The sequence below is a fragment of the Falco biarmicus genome, chromosome 4, assembly GCF_023638135.1.
Source record: "Falco biarmicus isolate bFalBia1 chromosome 4, bFalBia1.pri, whole genome shotgun sequence".
NCBI lineage: Eukaryota > Metazoa > Chordata > Aves > Falconiformes > Falconidae > Falco > Falco biarmicus.
This window is the reverse complement of record NC_079291.1, coordinates 62,769,519-62,785,864: the sequence shown is the minus strand read 5'-3', so window position 1 is coordinate 62,785,864 and position 16,346 is coordinate 62,769,519. Positions and strand designations below refer to the sequence as shown.

At 51.8% G+C, this 16,346-nt stretch overlaps 1 protein-coding gene across 1 annotated transcript in view; it reads left to right on the top strand.

Annotated features, from left to right (window-relative positions):
* LOC130147366 (acrosin-like) overlaps positions 1-12,613 on the top strand; it is a 51,109-nt gene extending 38,496 nt beyond the window's left edge. The window contains exons 3-5 of the mRNA XM_056334379.1: positions 10,923-11,188; positions 11,475-11,620; positions 12,086-12,613. Coding sequence (XP_056190354.1) covers positions 10,923-11,188; positions 11,475-11,620; positions 12,086-12,427 — 754 coding nt within the window. The 3' untranslated portion in view covers positions 12,428-12,613. The remainder of the gene's footprint in view (positions 1-10,922; positions 11,189-11,474; positions 11,621-12,085) is intronic.
* Positions 12,614-16,346: the final 3,733 nt, after the last annotated feature.

Below are 16,346 nucleotides of genomic sequence, written 5' to 3'. Positions count from 1 at the left end.
TCACGCAGAACTCCAGGCACCGCACAGCGTGACACTTCTGTTCCCTTCTGTTCCTGGCGTTCACTGTAGGTTGAATATCAATGAGACTTTTGCACAGCTCGCTCCTGCTAAAGCTCGCGATGGGCAAGAGAGCCAGAGCGCCAGGGCACGATGGTGCCTCAGAGGTGCGAGAGCAGAGGGCGAGAACCTGGCTCAAAGGGCCCCGAGGAGCCCTGCCCAGGGGCTGTGCTCAGTGCTACAGAGGCAAAGCAGCAACCCATGGGGGCTACACTGGCAGCCCCACCGGGAGCCTCGAAAGGTTCCTCCCCCCAGATGCGGGACATGAGGGCCACCTTCCTGGAGCACGAGCAGCAGGCACCCTGCCAGCATGGCCCAAAGCAGCCCTGGCCACGGGCCCTACTCAGTGCTGCAGAGAAAGGCAAAGGAACCCTGGGGAGGGACACTTGCTAGCCCACCGCGGGGGAAAAAAAGCCTTCCTCCCTCCAGCTGCAGGGCACGAGAGGCCATCTTTGTGGGGCATGAGCAGCAGGTGGTGACCTGGCCCAAGGGACCCGTGGAGCCCTGACAAGCGGTTGTGCTCAGTGCTGCAGGGGAAAGCAAATAACCCCCAGGGGCCAGTGCCCATGTGCCCCAGGGAAAATTCCCTCCTGACCCCAGCCCTGGTGATGGGCTGTTCCCCGAGCATGTGAGCGAGACCTGCCTCCTCGTCCCACGGGCTGGTCGTGCCTCCTGGGAGATGCCAAGCCTCTCCCTCTGACCTAGAGCCATCTCAGGGGCTTCTGAGAGTGGCCAAATATCCCTGGTCCCATCGACTTCAGGGGCCAGAATCCTTCCTGCACCTGGGAGGGCACCAGTGGGTGCTCCAAAGCTCTAGGATCCCACCAGCATCTGTGCATCCCATAACTTATGGCTGCTGCCCCTGGCTTCACAGGGGATGAGGACAGTGTACTCTGCCGTGCTCCTCAAGAAGACATTCCCTTGGCCTTGCCATGGTTGTCCAGCTGAGAAGGATTTCCAGACCTCAGCTGAGCTTTGGATGTGGCCCCACCAGCAGCCTCATCCAGGTTCCAGTCTCCCTCCCTCACCCCACCCAGGGAATCCCACCGGCCCGTCAAGGACTACCTCTCAGGTGTCTTCAGCCTGGTGCCAGGCCAGCACTGGCCGGGGGACACAGATGATGCCCCTTTTATACTCCCCCGGGGCACTGTGACTGCTGTGTTGCTGAATGATGGCACTGTGACATGGGGTGACACGCACAGCCCTGCCCCTGCCCAGCACCCTTGAGAGGAAGGGCGTTGGGGTGCCGGCCCCGAGGCAGCCCCTGTGCCCAGGAGGCCCGGGGGGCTGTCCCTGCCCTTGGTGGCCATGCACGGGGCACAGCTGCTGGGCGTCCCTGGCACCTCCTCTCCCACTCGGCTCTCAGGGACAAACCTCGTGCTGTTTCTCCTCTCTCAGGCCGTGGCATGTGATTTAAAGTATCAATCACCAATATTCGAGTGAGCAGAGGTTATCTTTTTTCAGCAGTGCTGGGTGCATGGGGGATCACTCCACCAAAGTCACGCACACCGAGGGGACTTTTCAGTCCCCCCCTTTATACAAGCTACTCATACCTATTCATTAGTTTTCCAAGTAGTCGTTTACATATTCATTATTATTCAGAGAATTCATTTACATATCTCGTGCCTGCGCAATGTCCTTGAGGAGTTGTCTCTGCGCAGACTCTATTCCTTAGCGGCCATGTTTAAATCTTCATCTTCGCCACGTTGCATGTACAACAGGAATCTAAGCCAAAATGTCCCTTCTAAAGAAAACCAACCCAAGGACTTAGTCTGTGCATTGTCATGTGGCAATAAGGGTCCTTGGACATTTCCCAACTATAAATAAACATAGGTGCGTCATCCTTTAGATAAGTGGTACAGCATTCACTATTCACATGGACCATCCCTTGTGCCCAGTGCCCACACTGTGAGCCGCCCCCTCTCTACCACAGGTAACGTCCATGATGTTGACATGTGGAATCGTACCCTACAACTCGAGGAGAGTTATAAAGCAGGATGCTACGTGACAAGAGAGCAGCACGTAGACACTACGCCAGGACCAATCATAGATGACTAGAGTACGCGTGGACAAGTAGCTTTAGCCCATCACCTCTGAATAGCAACGCATGCGTGGCGTGTGTGTCTTTTGTTAAGAGTATAAATTGCTGTAAGCCTTTTAATAAATCAGCACTAACTTGATCACATTGGTCGTATAAATTGTGTCCAAGTGCCTTCCGAGTCAACAAACCAGTATGGGGAGAGCAGTGGCCCCTGCCCCAGGAAAAGCTGTGTGCCCTGCATGAATTGGTTAAGGAACAGTTAGACGCGGGCCACACTGAAGAATCACATAGCCCGTAGAACACCCCTGTAGTTGTGATAAAAAAGAAGTCTGGTAAATGGCGATTGTTGCATGACCTGCGTAAAGTCAATGCAGTGATGGCCCCTATGGGGTCCTTGCAGCCAGGGCTGCCATCTGCCACCACCATACCAACGGAATGGGATATTTTAGTTATTGATCTGAAAGATTGGTTTATTTACCATTCCTTTAGATCCAAAAGAGAAAGCAAAGTTTGCTTTTACAGTACCAACTGGAACTAACTCTGAGCCCACAACAAGGTACCACTGGACCGTGCTGCCTCAGGGCATGAGAAACTCGCCAACCATTTGTCAATGGTTTATAGCCCAAGCCCTGAGCTCAGTGAGAGACAAATACCAAAATGTTTACTGTTAATCATGACACGGATGACATTTTGCTAGCAGCACCGTCCAAAGAGCTGCTGGAGACAGCTGAGAAGGGTGCCAGACATAGTTTAGCAGAATTTGGATTGAATGTAGCTCCTGAAGAAGTTCAGAGGCAAGAGCCCTGGAAATATCTGGGCATGAATGTGCTGAAGGGAACTGTGTCTCCACAACCTATCAAATTGAATCTGGATGTAAAGACTTTGAATGATGTCCAAAAACTTGCAGGAATGCTAAATTGGCTACGGCCTTATTTAGGCCTTACTAATGAACAAATGCATCCTCTTTTGCAGCTTTTAAAAGGAGACACAGATCTTTTAGCCCCAAGGTATTTAATGCCTGCAGCCTTGGCACTTGTGAAAGAAGTCAACAGTTGATCTCTTCACGACATGTGTGGCGTGTAGATATCACGCTTCCTTTAAGTGGTTTTATTTTAATGGACCAATCTTCCCCTTATGCTATGTTGGCGCAGCGGAAACAGGCTTGGCAAGATCCACTGCATGTACCTGAGTGGTTGTTTCTGCCTTTGCAGCCTAAGAAAAGTGCTGTTGAATTGTACGAACTTGTTGCCGATTTGATCATAAAAATCCGAAAAAGATGTTTAGAGTTGACTGGACTTAATCCACCAACTGTAATTATCCCTGTACAACAATTCTATGTTGAATGGGCGCTATTAAACTCTACTGCCCTTCAAATGGCTTTAGCCAGTTTTCCAGGGCAAGTTCAGTACCACATTTCCACCTCATCCACTTTTGAAAATGACTGTAAATCTAACATTGCAGCCACGGCAACGGAGTCAGAGACGACCGGTCAAAGGTGATCTGCATCATCCAAAGGTGATGCAGAGACTGACCGGTCAAAGGTCAGTGTTCACAGGCGGGTCTGGAAAAACGGGAAAAGACGCAGTCGCTTGGAAAAAACATGGGCAATGGCATTCCCAAATTGTATATCATGATGCAAAGGTGATGCAGAGACTGACCGGTCAAAGGTCAGTGTTCACAGGCGGGTCTGGAAAAACGGGAAAAGACGCAGTCGCTTGGAAAAAACATGGGCAATGGCATTCCCAAATTGTATATCAGGAAGGATCCCCGCAAGTCATAGAGTTACAGGCTGCGGCTTTGGCATTTCAGTATTTTCCAGGCCCCCTTAATCTTGTTACTGATTCGGCATATGTGGCAGCCCTCCTTCCCAAGTTAGACAGGGCTGTCCTTGGCCATGTCAACAATCCCAAGCTTGTTGCAATTTTGATTTTAGTTTGGGAAGAGATTCAGAAACGCCATTCTCCGTATTATGTTATGCGTGTTAATAGCCATACTTCCCTACCTGGTTTTGTAATTGAAGGCAATGCTAGAGTTGATGCTCTAGTTTCTGTGGCTCTGTGCGGCGAATGAAGAGATGGGATGCAGCTTGATGCAAGCAAGTTGTCCATTTATTAGTGATTTTCTTACACATATATACGTTTCTACCTTCTACATATTACACTCTGATTGGTTAAATCTTAAGCGTAAAAAACACTGATTGGTTGATATTTAAGGCACACCGTTAAAACAATAGGAACTTATTGGTTTACCTTGACATAGCAACAGATTCAATTCCAAAGTTAGGGAGTTTCTTTCTACGCGGCTTTCTTGATTAGCAAAGTTACTTATCGGCGCTATGCATTCCCTTACCTGGCTACTTGTTTCTCTGTCCGCCTGGTTGCCTCCTCAACTGTAACGGCGCAGGGGTCTGCAGTTAGCTTGTTCCTTTGTTCCCAGGGCTTGTGCCCTACAAGTTCTAACAAGTCTCTATTCATCAGGCTATCAGTACTTGGACTCTTGTCCTTGAGGCCTTGTCCTACATCTCCCTTTTCCTGTTGCACAAAAAGAACCCCTGAAATCGAACAAGTTATTAATTTTTGTAAGCATTGTAAAATACAAGCTATAAGTAATAAAACAAACAAAAAAGCAACTAAAGCATATATAATCATCTTAACTAAACTGCTTAACCATCCTGAAATGCCCCAACCACTAAACAGTTTATCTAACCAATCCCAAGCATCACATTGTTGAAGATGAGAAACTCCATCCTTTAATCTTTGGATGCTAGCATGAATTGATTCCAAATGATCTGAAAGGTTCATGCAACACATCCCTTCAAACTCTTCACAACCATGACCTTGTGCCAGAAGCAAAAAATCTATTGCAGAGCTCTATTTTGTCCTTGAGGCCTTGTCCTACAGCTCTGTCGGCGCCTGTTCCTGACGTCCATCAGCAAGCCATGTTAGCCCACCAATTCTATCATCTGAATTGGCGATCCTTGTATCATCAATTTGGCCAATAGGGTCTCTCTGAGGCAGCTGCACGCAGCATTGTTGCAGCCTGCCCACACTGTCAAAATGTTACTTCTGTGCCAAATTAGGGAGTTAATCCTAGAGGCCTTCAAGCTTTACAGCTCTGGCAAACAGATGTAACTGATTACAGTGAGTTTGGCAGACAAAAATATGTCCATGGTAAAAAGAGATACATATTCTAGTGCAATGATTGCTACTGCCCACACAGGTGAGACCAGTCGTGACGTCATTCGGCACTGGCAACGTGCTTTTTCTGTGCTCGGTGTCCCTCTTGAAATCAAAACGGACCGTGGACCTGCCTATAATTCCAGGCCCGTCAGTCAGTTCCTTTCCCAATGGGGGATCTCCCACTAATTTGGTATTCCCCATTCCCCTAGGGGCCAAGCCATCGCTGAACGCATGAATGGTACTCTTAAATGCCACCTTGGAAAACGCAAAGGGGGAATGAAGGGAATGACCCCAGAGGCACGATTAGAGAAAGCATGTTATGTTTTACACTTTCTGAAAATCTCTGCTGACCATGCAGTGCCTCCCATTGTGCAGCACATGGTGTCAATTGGTGACAAGCAGCAAAAGCACAAAGGCGCCTTAGTACGCATGAAAGACCCTTGTACCGGGCATTGGTTGGGACTGTGTGAATTGTTAACTTGGGGGAGAGTTATGCTTGTGTTTCTACAGCTGAAGGTCTGCGATGGATACCTGCTCGCTGTGTGCGGCCTAGGCTTAGCGTGCCAGACCATGGGAGCACTGCTGCCGCCAGTCAACGCAAACACTAATGTGTGGTCTCCTTACTGAACCAGTCCTTGTTTGGTGTGCCCTTCCTCAAAACTGACTTGCAGACATTGTTGCAAAAAAGTGAATGTAAGATTTTGACAAAGAATGTGGGGAACGGAGAATGTTACTGAAAGCCTTGTTATTTGGGATGATTACCTCTGTATAATGTTAATCCAAAAGAGGTTGATATTGTTTGCACTTTGAATGTTGATAGTTGTTTTTATGTAGATGCTGTAGTAGTAGGAGGCCATGATGGGACCATGACACCCGCACAAATCAACACGTCAACATGTTGATAAGCATAATGTGCTCAAAGACAATATAACTTTGGATGAAGCATGTAATGATGTGGTTGATTTATGGAACTGATGGGAACGTATTGCAGTGGTCCTTCTCTTATCCGGAGCAACAGCAGGGAAAGCATTCAAGAGTTAAATCACCTTGTTTGTTAGGCAAAGAGGGTCCCTCGTGGAGTCGGCCAAGTCATGACAATCACACCAATATGGCTACATGCTGTAGTCCCTTTATTAAACAAACAGGTCATTTTTATTACTTAAACCGACTGCTCAATCGACTTTACACACAGCTGATTGGATAAAAGTCTCTGGGCCATGTAGGGGTCCGTGTCGCTGATTGGTGAGCATGCTGCAGGCACCTGATCTTAGTGTGCCGCTGAGAGTGTGCTAATTTCGCGGTTCCCAGGACTTGCTCTGCACCTGGCTTCTTGTTTGTGCATAGCTTGTTTTCCTTCTCCCACTGCTTGTTCCCAGGACAAGTTAAAGCTGCTCTGCAGCTTCAACTAACAGGCCTGGGTTCTCCAACCCAGACAATGGTAACATATGTCCTTGGTCCTTTAAACATCCCTCTACAGTTAAGAACGTGAGTCAAATTTGCCACTATGACATACAAAACAGAGCAACTATTGCCCTTTTGATGTTGGCTCAAGGACACGGCTGAGAGGATTGTGATGGTATGAGCTGCATGGATTTTAGGCACCCCATTGCAGCAACACGTTATCAAAATCTGAGAAAATGTCATCCTTTGGGGCATCAATTCACTCAATTGGCAGTATTCTTTGTTTGATAATGCCTTGGTTGCCGTCGTCTTTGCAAGGGCCCTGCAGCACACGGCAAAATATGGTACTAGCTGTTCAGAAACAAAAGGGGGGAATGTTGGGGAATGCAGAGGACCTGCAGACAAGTTAGTTGACTTCAAATACTTAGTCCTGTACCTCTAAGACAGCCACAAATTGTCAGGTATGTCAACAGGATGTGAAGAACTGGAATTTAAAACCACAGCCTACGGGCACCTACAGCAACAGCAAATAGCAAGCAAGAAGAAGAAAACAAAAACCTGTCAGGGACTGACACATGTACTATCTAAGATATATAAAAAATTTGTATAAACAAGAAAGGCCATTTTGTCCAAACCCAGCCATGAAGACATAGTGTTTTTTCAGTCTGCCTCCAACTGCGTCACCGCAGGTTGCTCCACATGGGATCCCTGTCGCAGAGCTACCAGACCCCCTTCCGCCCACAACTGACCACGCTCACGCTAGAGGGCTCCGCAGTGGCTTCGGCTCGGTGACACCTCTGACTATCGGAGTGCTGGGGTAGCAAACTGTGCGTTGGGGACATTACCAAGCCTGCTAGGAGTGCAGGGGAGTGGACTTTGCGCTCTGTGCTACGAGGTACACCTGAGGCCTCTGGACAGAAAGCCGGACTTGTTTGGGGAGGGAGCATGCTCCAGCATCATCCGCAGAGCCATAAGAACTCCTTTCACTGCATGATCAAGAGGAAGCAAAGGGCATGCCCATGTTTCCAGAGATCCCAGTTCAGCTGGAGGCATGCCCTGCAGTCCTGGGTAGGAACAGAGCTGGGAGCTGCAGCACCATGGCTTGCCGGGGCCCAAGCACAGAGCAAGAGGAGGACGGTCCTGGCAGCTTCAGAGGCAGGCCCTTCTGCAGCTCCCGCAGGGGGGGCATGCCTAGGTGGGCAGCAGCTGAGGGCATGCATGCTCAAGCACCTCCAAGTCCTTCCTGCCTCTGGGAGGTGGAGAGGTGGCCAGTGGTTGGCAGGCCTGGTCCTCTTGCAAGGTGGGGACGCTGGGGCTGAGCAGGCACGTCGGCTGACACCGCAGGCCATCCACATGCCTGAGAGGCTCTCTCTCCCCTCTTGCTTGTCACCTCGTCCAGCTTCAGGTTCACTAGTGAGCTGTGAACGCGCACAGGGCTCCCAGCAGCAGCTGGCCCGAGACACTGGGGCTTTCCAAGTGCTGGCTGCCTGTGGCCTGTCTTGCCGTCGGCCTTTGCTAGCAGCCAGGCCTGGGGACCCACCGTGTGGCAGGTGCAGAATGGGACCACACAGGAAGGGCTTTGGGGTGGCTCTCCGAAAGAAGCCAGTGGGTACTGTGGTGATGAGGCGCAGGGCTCAGGCAAGCAAGGCAGCCAGCACTTTGCTTCTGTGTGACCAGCTCCTTGATCCCCCCTTCTCTCCATTTGCCGTGCTTATACATGCCCCTCATCTTCCCTGAGTCCTGCCTCTCTCAGCCCTGCTCTCCTCCCAGACACGGGGCCAACCCCAGTTATTTTTTCCCCCCTTTGCTCCCAGGTTTGCCCCATCTGTCAACACACGTGGTCTTTGGGTGTTGTTAGCTAGGTCACCTTGGACTTGTGTGCCATTACTGACGAGCTTGCCTGGGAACTGCTGTCCCTGCCAGAGTCCTCTCCGCCAAATGACCCCAGTCTCTTCCTTCAAGCATCTGTGAAGTGTGGCCACCTCTGACGGCATTCTCCGCTAGCCACCTGCCAAAACTGGTGCTGAAAGAGCAGGGTTTCCCCAGCAGACAAGTTGTCTTCTCCAAGGCCGCCTTCTGCCTGCTCTCAGCAGACACATGGGAACCGGCAGCCGGTCCCTTTTCAAAACACAAAGCAGCCTTGAGCCCGCTTGCTTGGAGGCCAGTTCTGGGGCCTAGGAAGCCCTGCTGCACCTCAAGGGCCTTGAGAGCAGCTCTTCCACTTTCAGACAGAGCCTGCGTGGTCCTCCTCCTCGGGACCCGATTGCTCCCTCCGCTGTGCGCCTTATGCCTCACCACAGAAGCCAGGATGGCAGCAGGGAGCTGCCGCACCTTTCACAAGCTTGGAGGCTGCCATCCTTCAAGCCACGGCTCTCGACCCTCCAGGGACCTAGCCCTGCTGTGCAAATGCAATGCACGTGCCTGGCTCCTGCTTCTCTCCTGCACTCCAGCAGGAGAGTGAGCAAGGCTCCTTCAGTCAGCGGCAGAATGCAGACTCATGAGACAAGACTGATGCAGGATTCACCAAAGCCATGAACAGTGATGGCACGTTGGGCTGCGAGCAGGAGCATACTTCTCTCTCTAGAGCTTCACGTTGATTGCCCTTGCCACAAGTGGATGCTCAGTGTGCGCCCAGACCTGCAATCAAACTCAAAGACAGCAAGGATACAACACCTGCCAGAGCGCGTTGCTGTGGCTGACATGGCCAGTGAGGAGTGTGCTGCACCTGCATTTCACTGTGCTTTGTGCAGGAAGGTTGACGTTGCTGGGCTGTGCTTGGCTTATTTGGCTTGCCGAGCACTGCTTGGTGCCATGGCCATCAACAGATTGGCTCTTCAACACCCAAGCACGCACATGCTGCTGTAGTCATTGTGTTCTTTGTTGTGTGTCTGTTTATTGGGAAGGAGCCGGTGGCACAGGGCTGCAGAGAGCAGGGCGGCAGGGAACTCCCCAAAGAGGCTGCGAGGCCACGCTGGGTGTTGCCCTGTGAGCTGTTAGCAGGCAGAGCTGGGAGCCAGGCGCTGCTGCCTGCCACGGGGCCTGCCCACCCTGATCGTGCAAGCAGGGCATTGCGTGGGGCTCTGTCAGGGGTGTGCGATCCCAGCTTCCGCCTCCAGTCCTGCTTGGAACCCCTCCTGTTGCCCCCCATCCCTCCCCCACCGCCACCACGCCCAGCACCTGGAACCAGGCACTCTGTGACATCAGCCCCGTGTCCAAGGGTACCCCAGGAACGGGAATCCTGCGGGCACTCTGTCGGTGGCCGTAGGGGTGGCGACAAGCCTTCGTTCTTGCAGCTGCCACATGTTGCTGGTAGTGATGGATGTTCTCCTCCTCCTCGTTGTCCTGCTGGCCATGTGCTGTCCTGTGCATGGCACATGGGATAGCTGTGGGTAAGTGGCCCGAGGCTCTGGGAGGGACATTGGGCAACCCTTGTGAGCTTCTCTGGAGGGGTCCTGCTTGTCCCCCATGGCCACCCCAGTGGCTCTTGAAGGCCATCTGGGAGGCTCAGCTCCTTGCCATCACCCAGGCTGCCGGCACAACTCGTCTACGGGCTGAAGCAGAAAGCAGGGAAAGGGGAGCGGGCACACACCCCACGGGTTTCCTCGGCCCTTCTGGCCATGCCTTGAGGGGAGGGAAGACAGCTGGCCTTTAGCCGGAATGGCACAAGCTTCCATGGAGCTAACCAGAATGGAGTTTCTGGTTACAGAGGCACCTGCGGCCTTCGGCCTGCGGCTTTTCACTACGGCATGTCGCGCGTTGTGGGTGGCACAGATGCCCAGCCAGGGGCCTGGCCCTGGATCGTCAGCATCGAGGCTCTCTTGGAAGGAGGCACGGCGCACATCTGCGGGGGCTCCCTCATCAGCCCACAGTGGGTCCTCACAGCAGCCCACTGCTTCTTCGAGGACAGGTAAGGAGGACCAGGGTTCAGGGCTAGCCCCACACTCTAGCAGGTGCCCTGAGTGCAAAAGCACGTGCTGCTCCCGTCCCGTTGCCCTGCAGTACGCCCAGTGCCTGGGCACTCCGCAGCCACCTGAGAGGCTGCTCAGGAGAAGGCTGGGCTCATGCCACTGCTTCCCAGCAGCCTCCAGCTCGACACTGCTTGAGCCCAAGGAGCACGTGGTCTGTCGCACCCTCCCAAGCACTGCTTTCCTCTCTGCCTTGCCAAGCAGCAGGCAGGGCGACTGCTGTGCTGCTGCAGCATGTGGCTCTGCTCCCTCTGAGCCCTCTCTCCATCTGCCTTCCAGGAACATCACCATGTGGCAGGTGGTGGTAGGTGCCACCCAGCTGACCCAGCTGGGACCTGAGGCCCAGGTGCGCAACATCAGGCAGCTGCTGGTTCACCAGCACTTCAATAATATCACGTGGAGAAACGACATTGCCTTGCTGGAACTGGAGCAGCCTGTCCAGTGCAACAGCTATGTACAGCTTGCCTGCGTGCCCGATGCCTCGCTGAGAGTCTCGGAGCTGACAGAGTGCTACGTCAGTGGCTGGGGTGCCAGGACTGCAAGAGGTGAGCTCCCAAAATATAGTCACGTTGAGAGCGCAAGCTTGGCCAGCTTGGGGAGGCAGGTTGCTCTTCCTGACGGCAGAGGCGAAAGCCAGAATCAGGCTGTGGGGACGTATGCCTCTTAGAGAGGGGGGCGTGAGCCACTGACCCAGAGCAAGGCAGAAAGGAAGGAGCGGTCCAGCGCCTCCCCACATGCAAAGCCAAGCCCCGGGATAGGGCTTCAGTCACGCAGGGAAGGAGAACTGGCAATGAGCTGCTGGGAGTTCATTCCTTTCTGTGCTCTTCACAGCTGGAGGATCGGCGTATGTGCTGCAGGAGGCCCAGGTCCACCTCATTGATGCCGGGGTCTGTAACAGCAGCGGCTGGTACAGAGGGGCCATCCACACCCACAACATCTGTGCTGGCTATCCGCAGGGTGGCATCGACACCTGCCAGGTAGGAGCGTGCTACAAGCCAAGCCCCGGCAGCACGGGCAGCCCCGCCACAACCGCCCAAACCTGCACCGTCACGGGCTTTTCCTGGCCACTCACACTCCCATTGCTGTGTCCCCACTGCTGAGGGCCTTACCCCCCTTCCCCTTTTGCACGCCTTTGCCCAGGGCCTGCCTGCCTTGTCCCAGAGGCCTGGCACTATGTCCACAAAGCCCACCCAGTGCCCTTGGCAGCCCAGAGCTTCACCATCCCAAACGTGCAACATCCTTCTGCAGCACCTGCAGGACAACTGTGCTGCAGGGAGAGCGAGCCCTGCCTTACAGGCCCGCCACCTCCGCCCAGGAAAGCTTCTCCAGAGCTTGGCTGGCCACTAAATACAGCTCTGGAAGTGCCATGAGAGGGAAGGAGCCAGCCACTGGGCTGACGGTGGCCACCCAACAACCCCTTCATCCTCTCTCCTCTGCTGCAGGGGGACAGCGGTGGGCCTCTTGTGTGCCAAGACAAGAGCGCTGACTACTTCTGGCTTGTTGGCCTGACCAGCTGGGGGATGGGCTGTGCGAGAGCAAAGAAGCCCGGAGTCTACACCTCCACCCAGCACTTCTACAACTGGATCCTGGAACAGATGGGCCTGCACACAGCAGTAGCGACTACTGCAAGGCCGCAGCCAGCCTTCACCTCCACCCCCGTTCACAGGCCAACACCAACAGAAGCAGGAAGGTTTACACCCTGCCCACTTCCAGTGCAGAAGCTGTGGGATTTCCTTTCTTGGCTGCAGAAGTTGGTGCAGTTCCTAATAGGAGAAAAGGTTTGATCAGCAGGACGGAGAGGATCCAGGGCTGGCTGCAGTGCACCACCACCATTTCCCGCTGGGGCAATGCCTGCTGATGCAAAGGCAGCCTCAGTGTCAAAGGCCTGCTCTGTCCTGCCCGCGCTCCTCTCAACGGAAGAGCTCAGCTGGCTGAGTCCCTGCAATAAAGTGTTTCAGTTCTGTGGCTAACCAGGCGCCAGTCCTCTTCAGTCTCGTGTGCAAGGCCAGGACTTCCACGCCCGGCACCTGCCGGAGGAAGCAGGCTGCAGGCAGACAAGTCGGGCACAAAGGGTCACAGCAAAGGGCTGAAGCTCTGCCTGCTCAGCAAGAAGGATGAGGGTGCAGTGGAACAAGGGAAGGCAGGTCATTGCGGGGCTCAGGGCCTTGGGGATGGCAGCTGGAAGCACAGACTGCCTTAGGCCCGCTCCTGGTGGGATCCCTGTGTGCGTCTGTATGAGGCGCAAGCGAACTTGAACGTGGACTCTCAGGGCCCAGGAAACACAGATCTAGAAAGACCCAAGGCTTGCACCAGGCACTGGTGAGGGAGCCTTGGCTTTGAGCCCCACATATGACATGGACTTAATTACTAGACTATCTGAGGCATCTACGAACACGCTGTGCTTATGAATCCAGGGAGTGAGGCTGTGTTTCTGTTTCAGTAGCCTCATCCTCTCGTCTCATGGTTTAATGCCGGCCGGCAACCAAGCACCACGCAGCCGCCTGCTCACTCCCCCTCATCCGGAGGGCTGGGGAGGAGAATCAGAAAGGAATGTAAAACTTGAGGGTTGAGATAAGAGCAATTTCATAATTTAAACAGAATAAAGAGGTAAGAACATCAGTAATAACAATGATAATAGTAACAATTAGGATGGAAAGGTGGAGGAAAGGGGTAAAATCCAAAGGAAAAGGGAAAAGGAGAAAAAAAACCCAAGTGATGCACAGTACAACTGCTCACCACCTGCTGACAGATGCTGAATGACTTTTAATACGGAAGGGGGAGGGGTATCCCCCTCCAGAGGATTTTTTTTCTTCCTCACGGATCTTTACCTGTTTAGGGGTGGTTCTTCTCTTATCCGGAGCAACAGCAGGGAAAGCATTCAAGAGTTAAATCACCTTGTTTGTTAGGCAAAGAGGGTCCCTCGTGGAATGTTGGCCAAGTCATGACAATCACACCAATATGGCTACATGCCGTGCTCCCTTTATTAAACAAACAGGTCATTTTTATAACTTAAATCGACCGCTCACCCGACTTTACACACAGCTGATTGGATAAAAGTCTCTGGGCCATGTAGGTGTCCGTGTCCCTGATTGGTGAGCATGCTGCAGGCGCCTGATCAGAGTGTTCTGATTTCGCGGTTCCCAGGACTTGCTCTGCACCTGGCTTCTTGTTTGTGCATAGCTTGTTTTCCTTCTCCCACTGCTTGTTCCCAGGACAAGTTAAAGCTGCTCTGCAGCTTCAACTAACAGGCCTGGGTTCTCCAACCCAGACAATGGTAACATATGTCCTCGGTCCTTTAAACATCCCTCTACAGTTAAGAACGTGAGTCAAATTTGCCACTATGACATACAAAACAGAGCAACTATTGCCCTTTTGATGTTGGCTCAAGGACACGGCTGAGAGGATTGTGATGGTATGAGCTGCATGGATTTTAGGCACCCCATTGCAGCAACACGTTATCAAAATCTGAGAAAATGTCATCCTTTGGGGCATCAATTCACTCAATTGGCAGTATTCTTTGTTTGATAATGCCTTGGTTGCCGTCGTCTTTGCAAGGGCCCTGCAGCACACGGCAAAAATGGTACTAGCTGTTCAGAAACAAAAAGGGGGAAATGTTGGGGAATGCAGAGGACCTGCAGACAAGTTAGTTGACTTCAAATACTTAGTCCTGTACCTCTAAGACAGCCACAAATTGTCAGGTATGTCAACAGGATGTGAAGAACTGGAATTTAGAACCACAGCCTACGGGCACCTACAGCAACAGCAAATAGCAAGCAAGAAGACGAACACAAAAACCTATCAGGGACTGACATATGTACTATCTAAGATATATAAAAAATTTGTATAAACAAGAAAGTCCATTTTGTCCAAACCCAGCCACGCAGACATAGTGTTTTTTCAGTCTGCCTCCAACTGCATCACCGCAGGTTGCTCCACATGGGATCCCTGTCGCAGAGCCAGCAGACCCCCTTCTGCCCACAACTGACCACGCTCAGCCTGAAGGCTCCGTGGCTGCTTCGGCTCGGTGACACCTCTGACTATCGGAGTGCTGGGATAGCAAACTGTGCGTTGGGGACATTACCAAGCTGTAGGACAATGCCTCAAGGACAAGAGTCCAAGTACTGATAGCCTGATGAACAGAGACTTGTTAGAACTTGTAGGGCACTAGCCCTGGGAACAAAGGAACAAGCTAACTGCAGACCCCTGCGCCGTTACAGTTGAGGAGGCAACCAGACGGACAGAGAAACAAGTAGCCAGGTAAGGGAACGCATAGCGCCGATATGTAACTTTGTTAATCAAGAAAGCCGCGTAGAAAGAAGCCCCCTAATTTTGGAATAGAAATTGTTGCTATGTCAAGGTAAACCAATAAGTTCCTATTGTTTTAACGGTGTGCCTTAAATATCAACCAATCAGTGTTTTTTACGCTTAAGATTTAACCAATCAGTGTGTAATATGTAGAAGGTAGAAACGTGTATATGTGTAAGAAAATCACTAATAAACGGACAACTTGCTTGCATCAAGCTGCGTCCCGTCTCTTCATTTGCCGCATTTAGCTCTTCATTTCAGTAGAATGAGTTATTACCGATGGTTATGTCACTCCAGTTACTCACGGGCCATTTTGGGGATAGTGGTTTTGATGTCCATGGCCAATCTTTAAATCCTAAAGGACTCCCACATATCCAACAATTAGTCAGATCAAAGACATCAGCCACCTGCTGGCCTAAAGCTATACATTCATTTTGCCACGCTCTGAGAGTGAGGGGGGCACAGGACTTTCCTTGGCTATTAAACATGGCGACAATGGTCGACCAAAACAATATCTGCAATGGTATGCCAAACATCCTAAAAATATTAACAAGGCAAATACTGATGAAGCCACGCAGGCATTCGGCAGCTTCATATGGGTGGTTTTTTTTCTCAGGTAGGCTCCAGAGTCCTCACCCGGAAAAGAAAAGAAAATCAGACTCGGTTTGTTCAAAGGAACCGGAAGCAGAAGGATGGAGTAATCCACCTGGTGTTGATGTTATATTCTTTTCCATGAGCATCTTTGGCTTTCCAAGCATCTTTATTAAGAGGTCCAGTGAGCACGAGAGGAACAGCTCCAATGGCTGTCATTTCTACCAACACAGGCTGTCCAGGAGAAAAAAATTGTTCTCCGGGAGTACTGAGAGTCTGAGACTTTGGGGTCAAAGTCGGGGGTTTAGGAGAAAAGGCATTCAGTCGGGGACATCCATTTATTCCCCAGCGATCATTAACTGGGGTAACTGCATCCCAAAGGCGTTCCACCCAACGTGGCTTGTGAGGTTTCAGAAATCGATTTAAGAGTCCATGAGTTCGTTCTACTGTCCCGTTAGCTTGGGGATAATATGGGGTGTGGAATCCCCACTTGATTCCCTCTTCCCTCCCCCACTCCGGCTTTGGCAGCAGTAAAATGACTGCCATTGTCCGACTGAATGGAATCAGGTTTGAGGAGGAAACTAAACCAAATTTTCAGGGCTGGCACTGTATTTTCCCCAGTCGCTCGTGGAAACACTTTGAACTAGGCCAGGAATCACTTCCACACCTACTAATACGTACTGCTTCCCTTGTGACCTTTGGAAAGGTCCCGTATAATCTATCTGCCAAGTTTCCCAGAGACACTTTTTGTCTCTCAAATGAAGGGGGGAATCTTCCATGGCTTGTGGCTCTAGTCCAAGTCTGCAT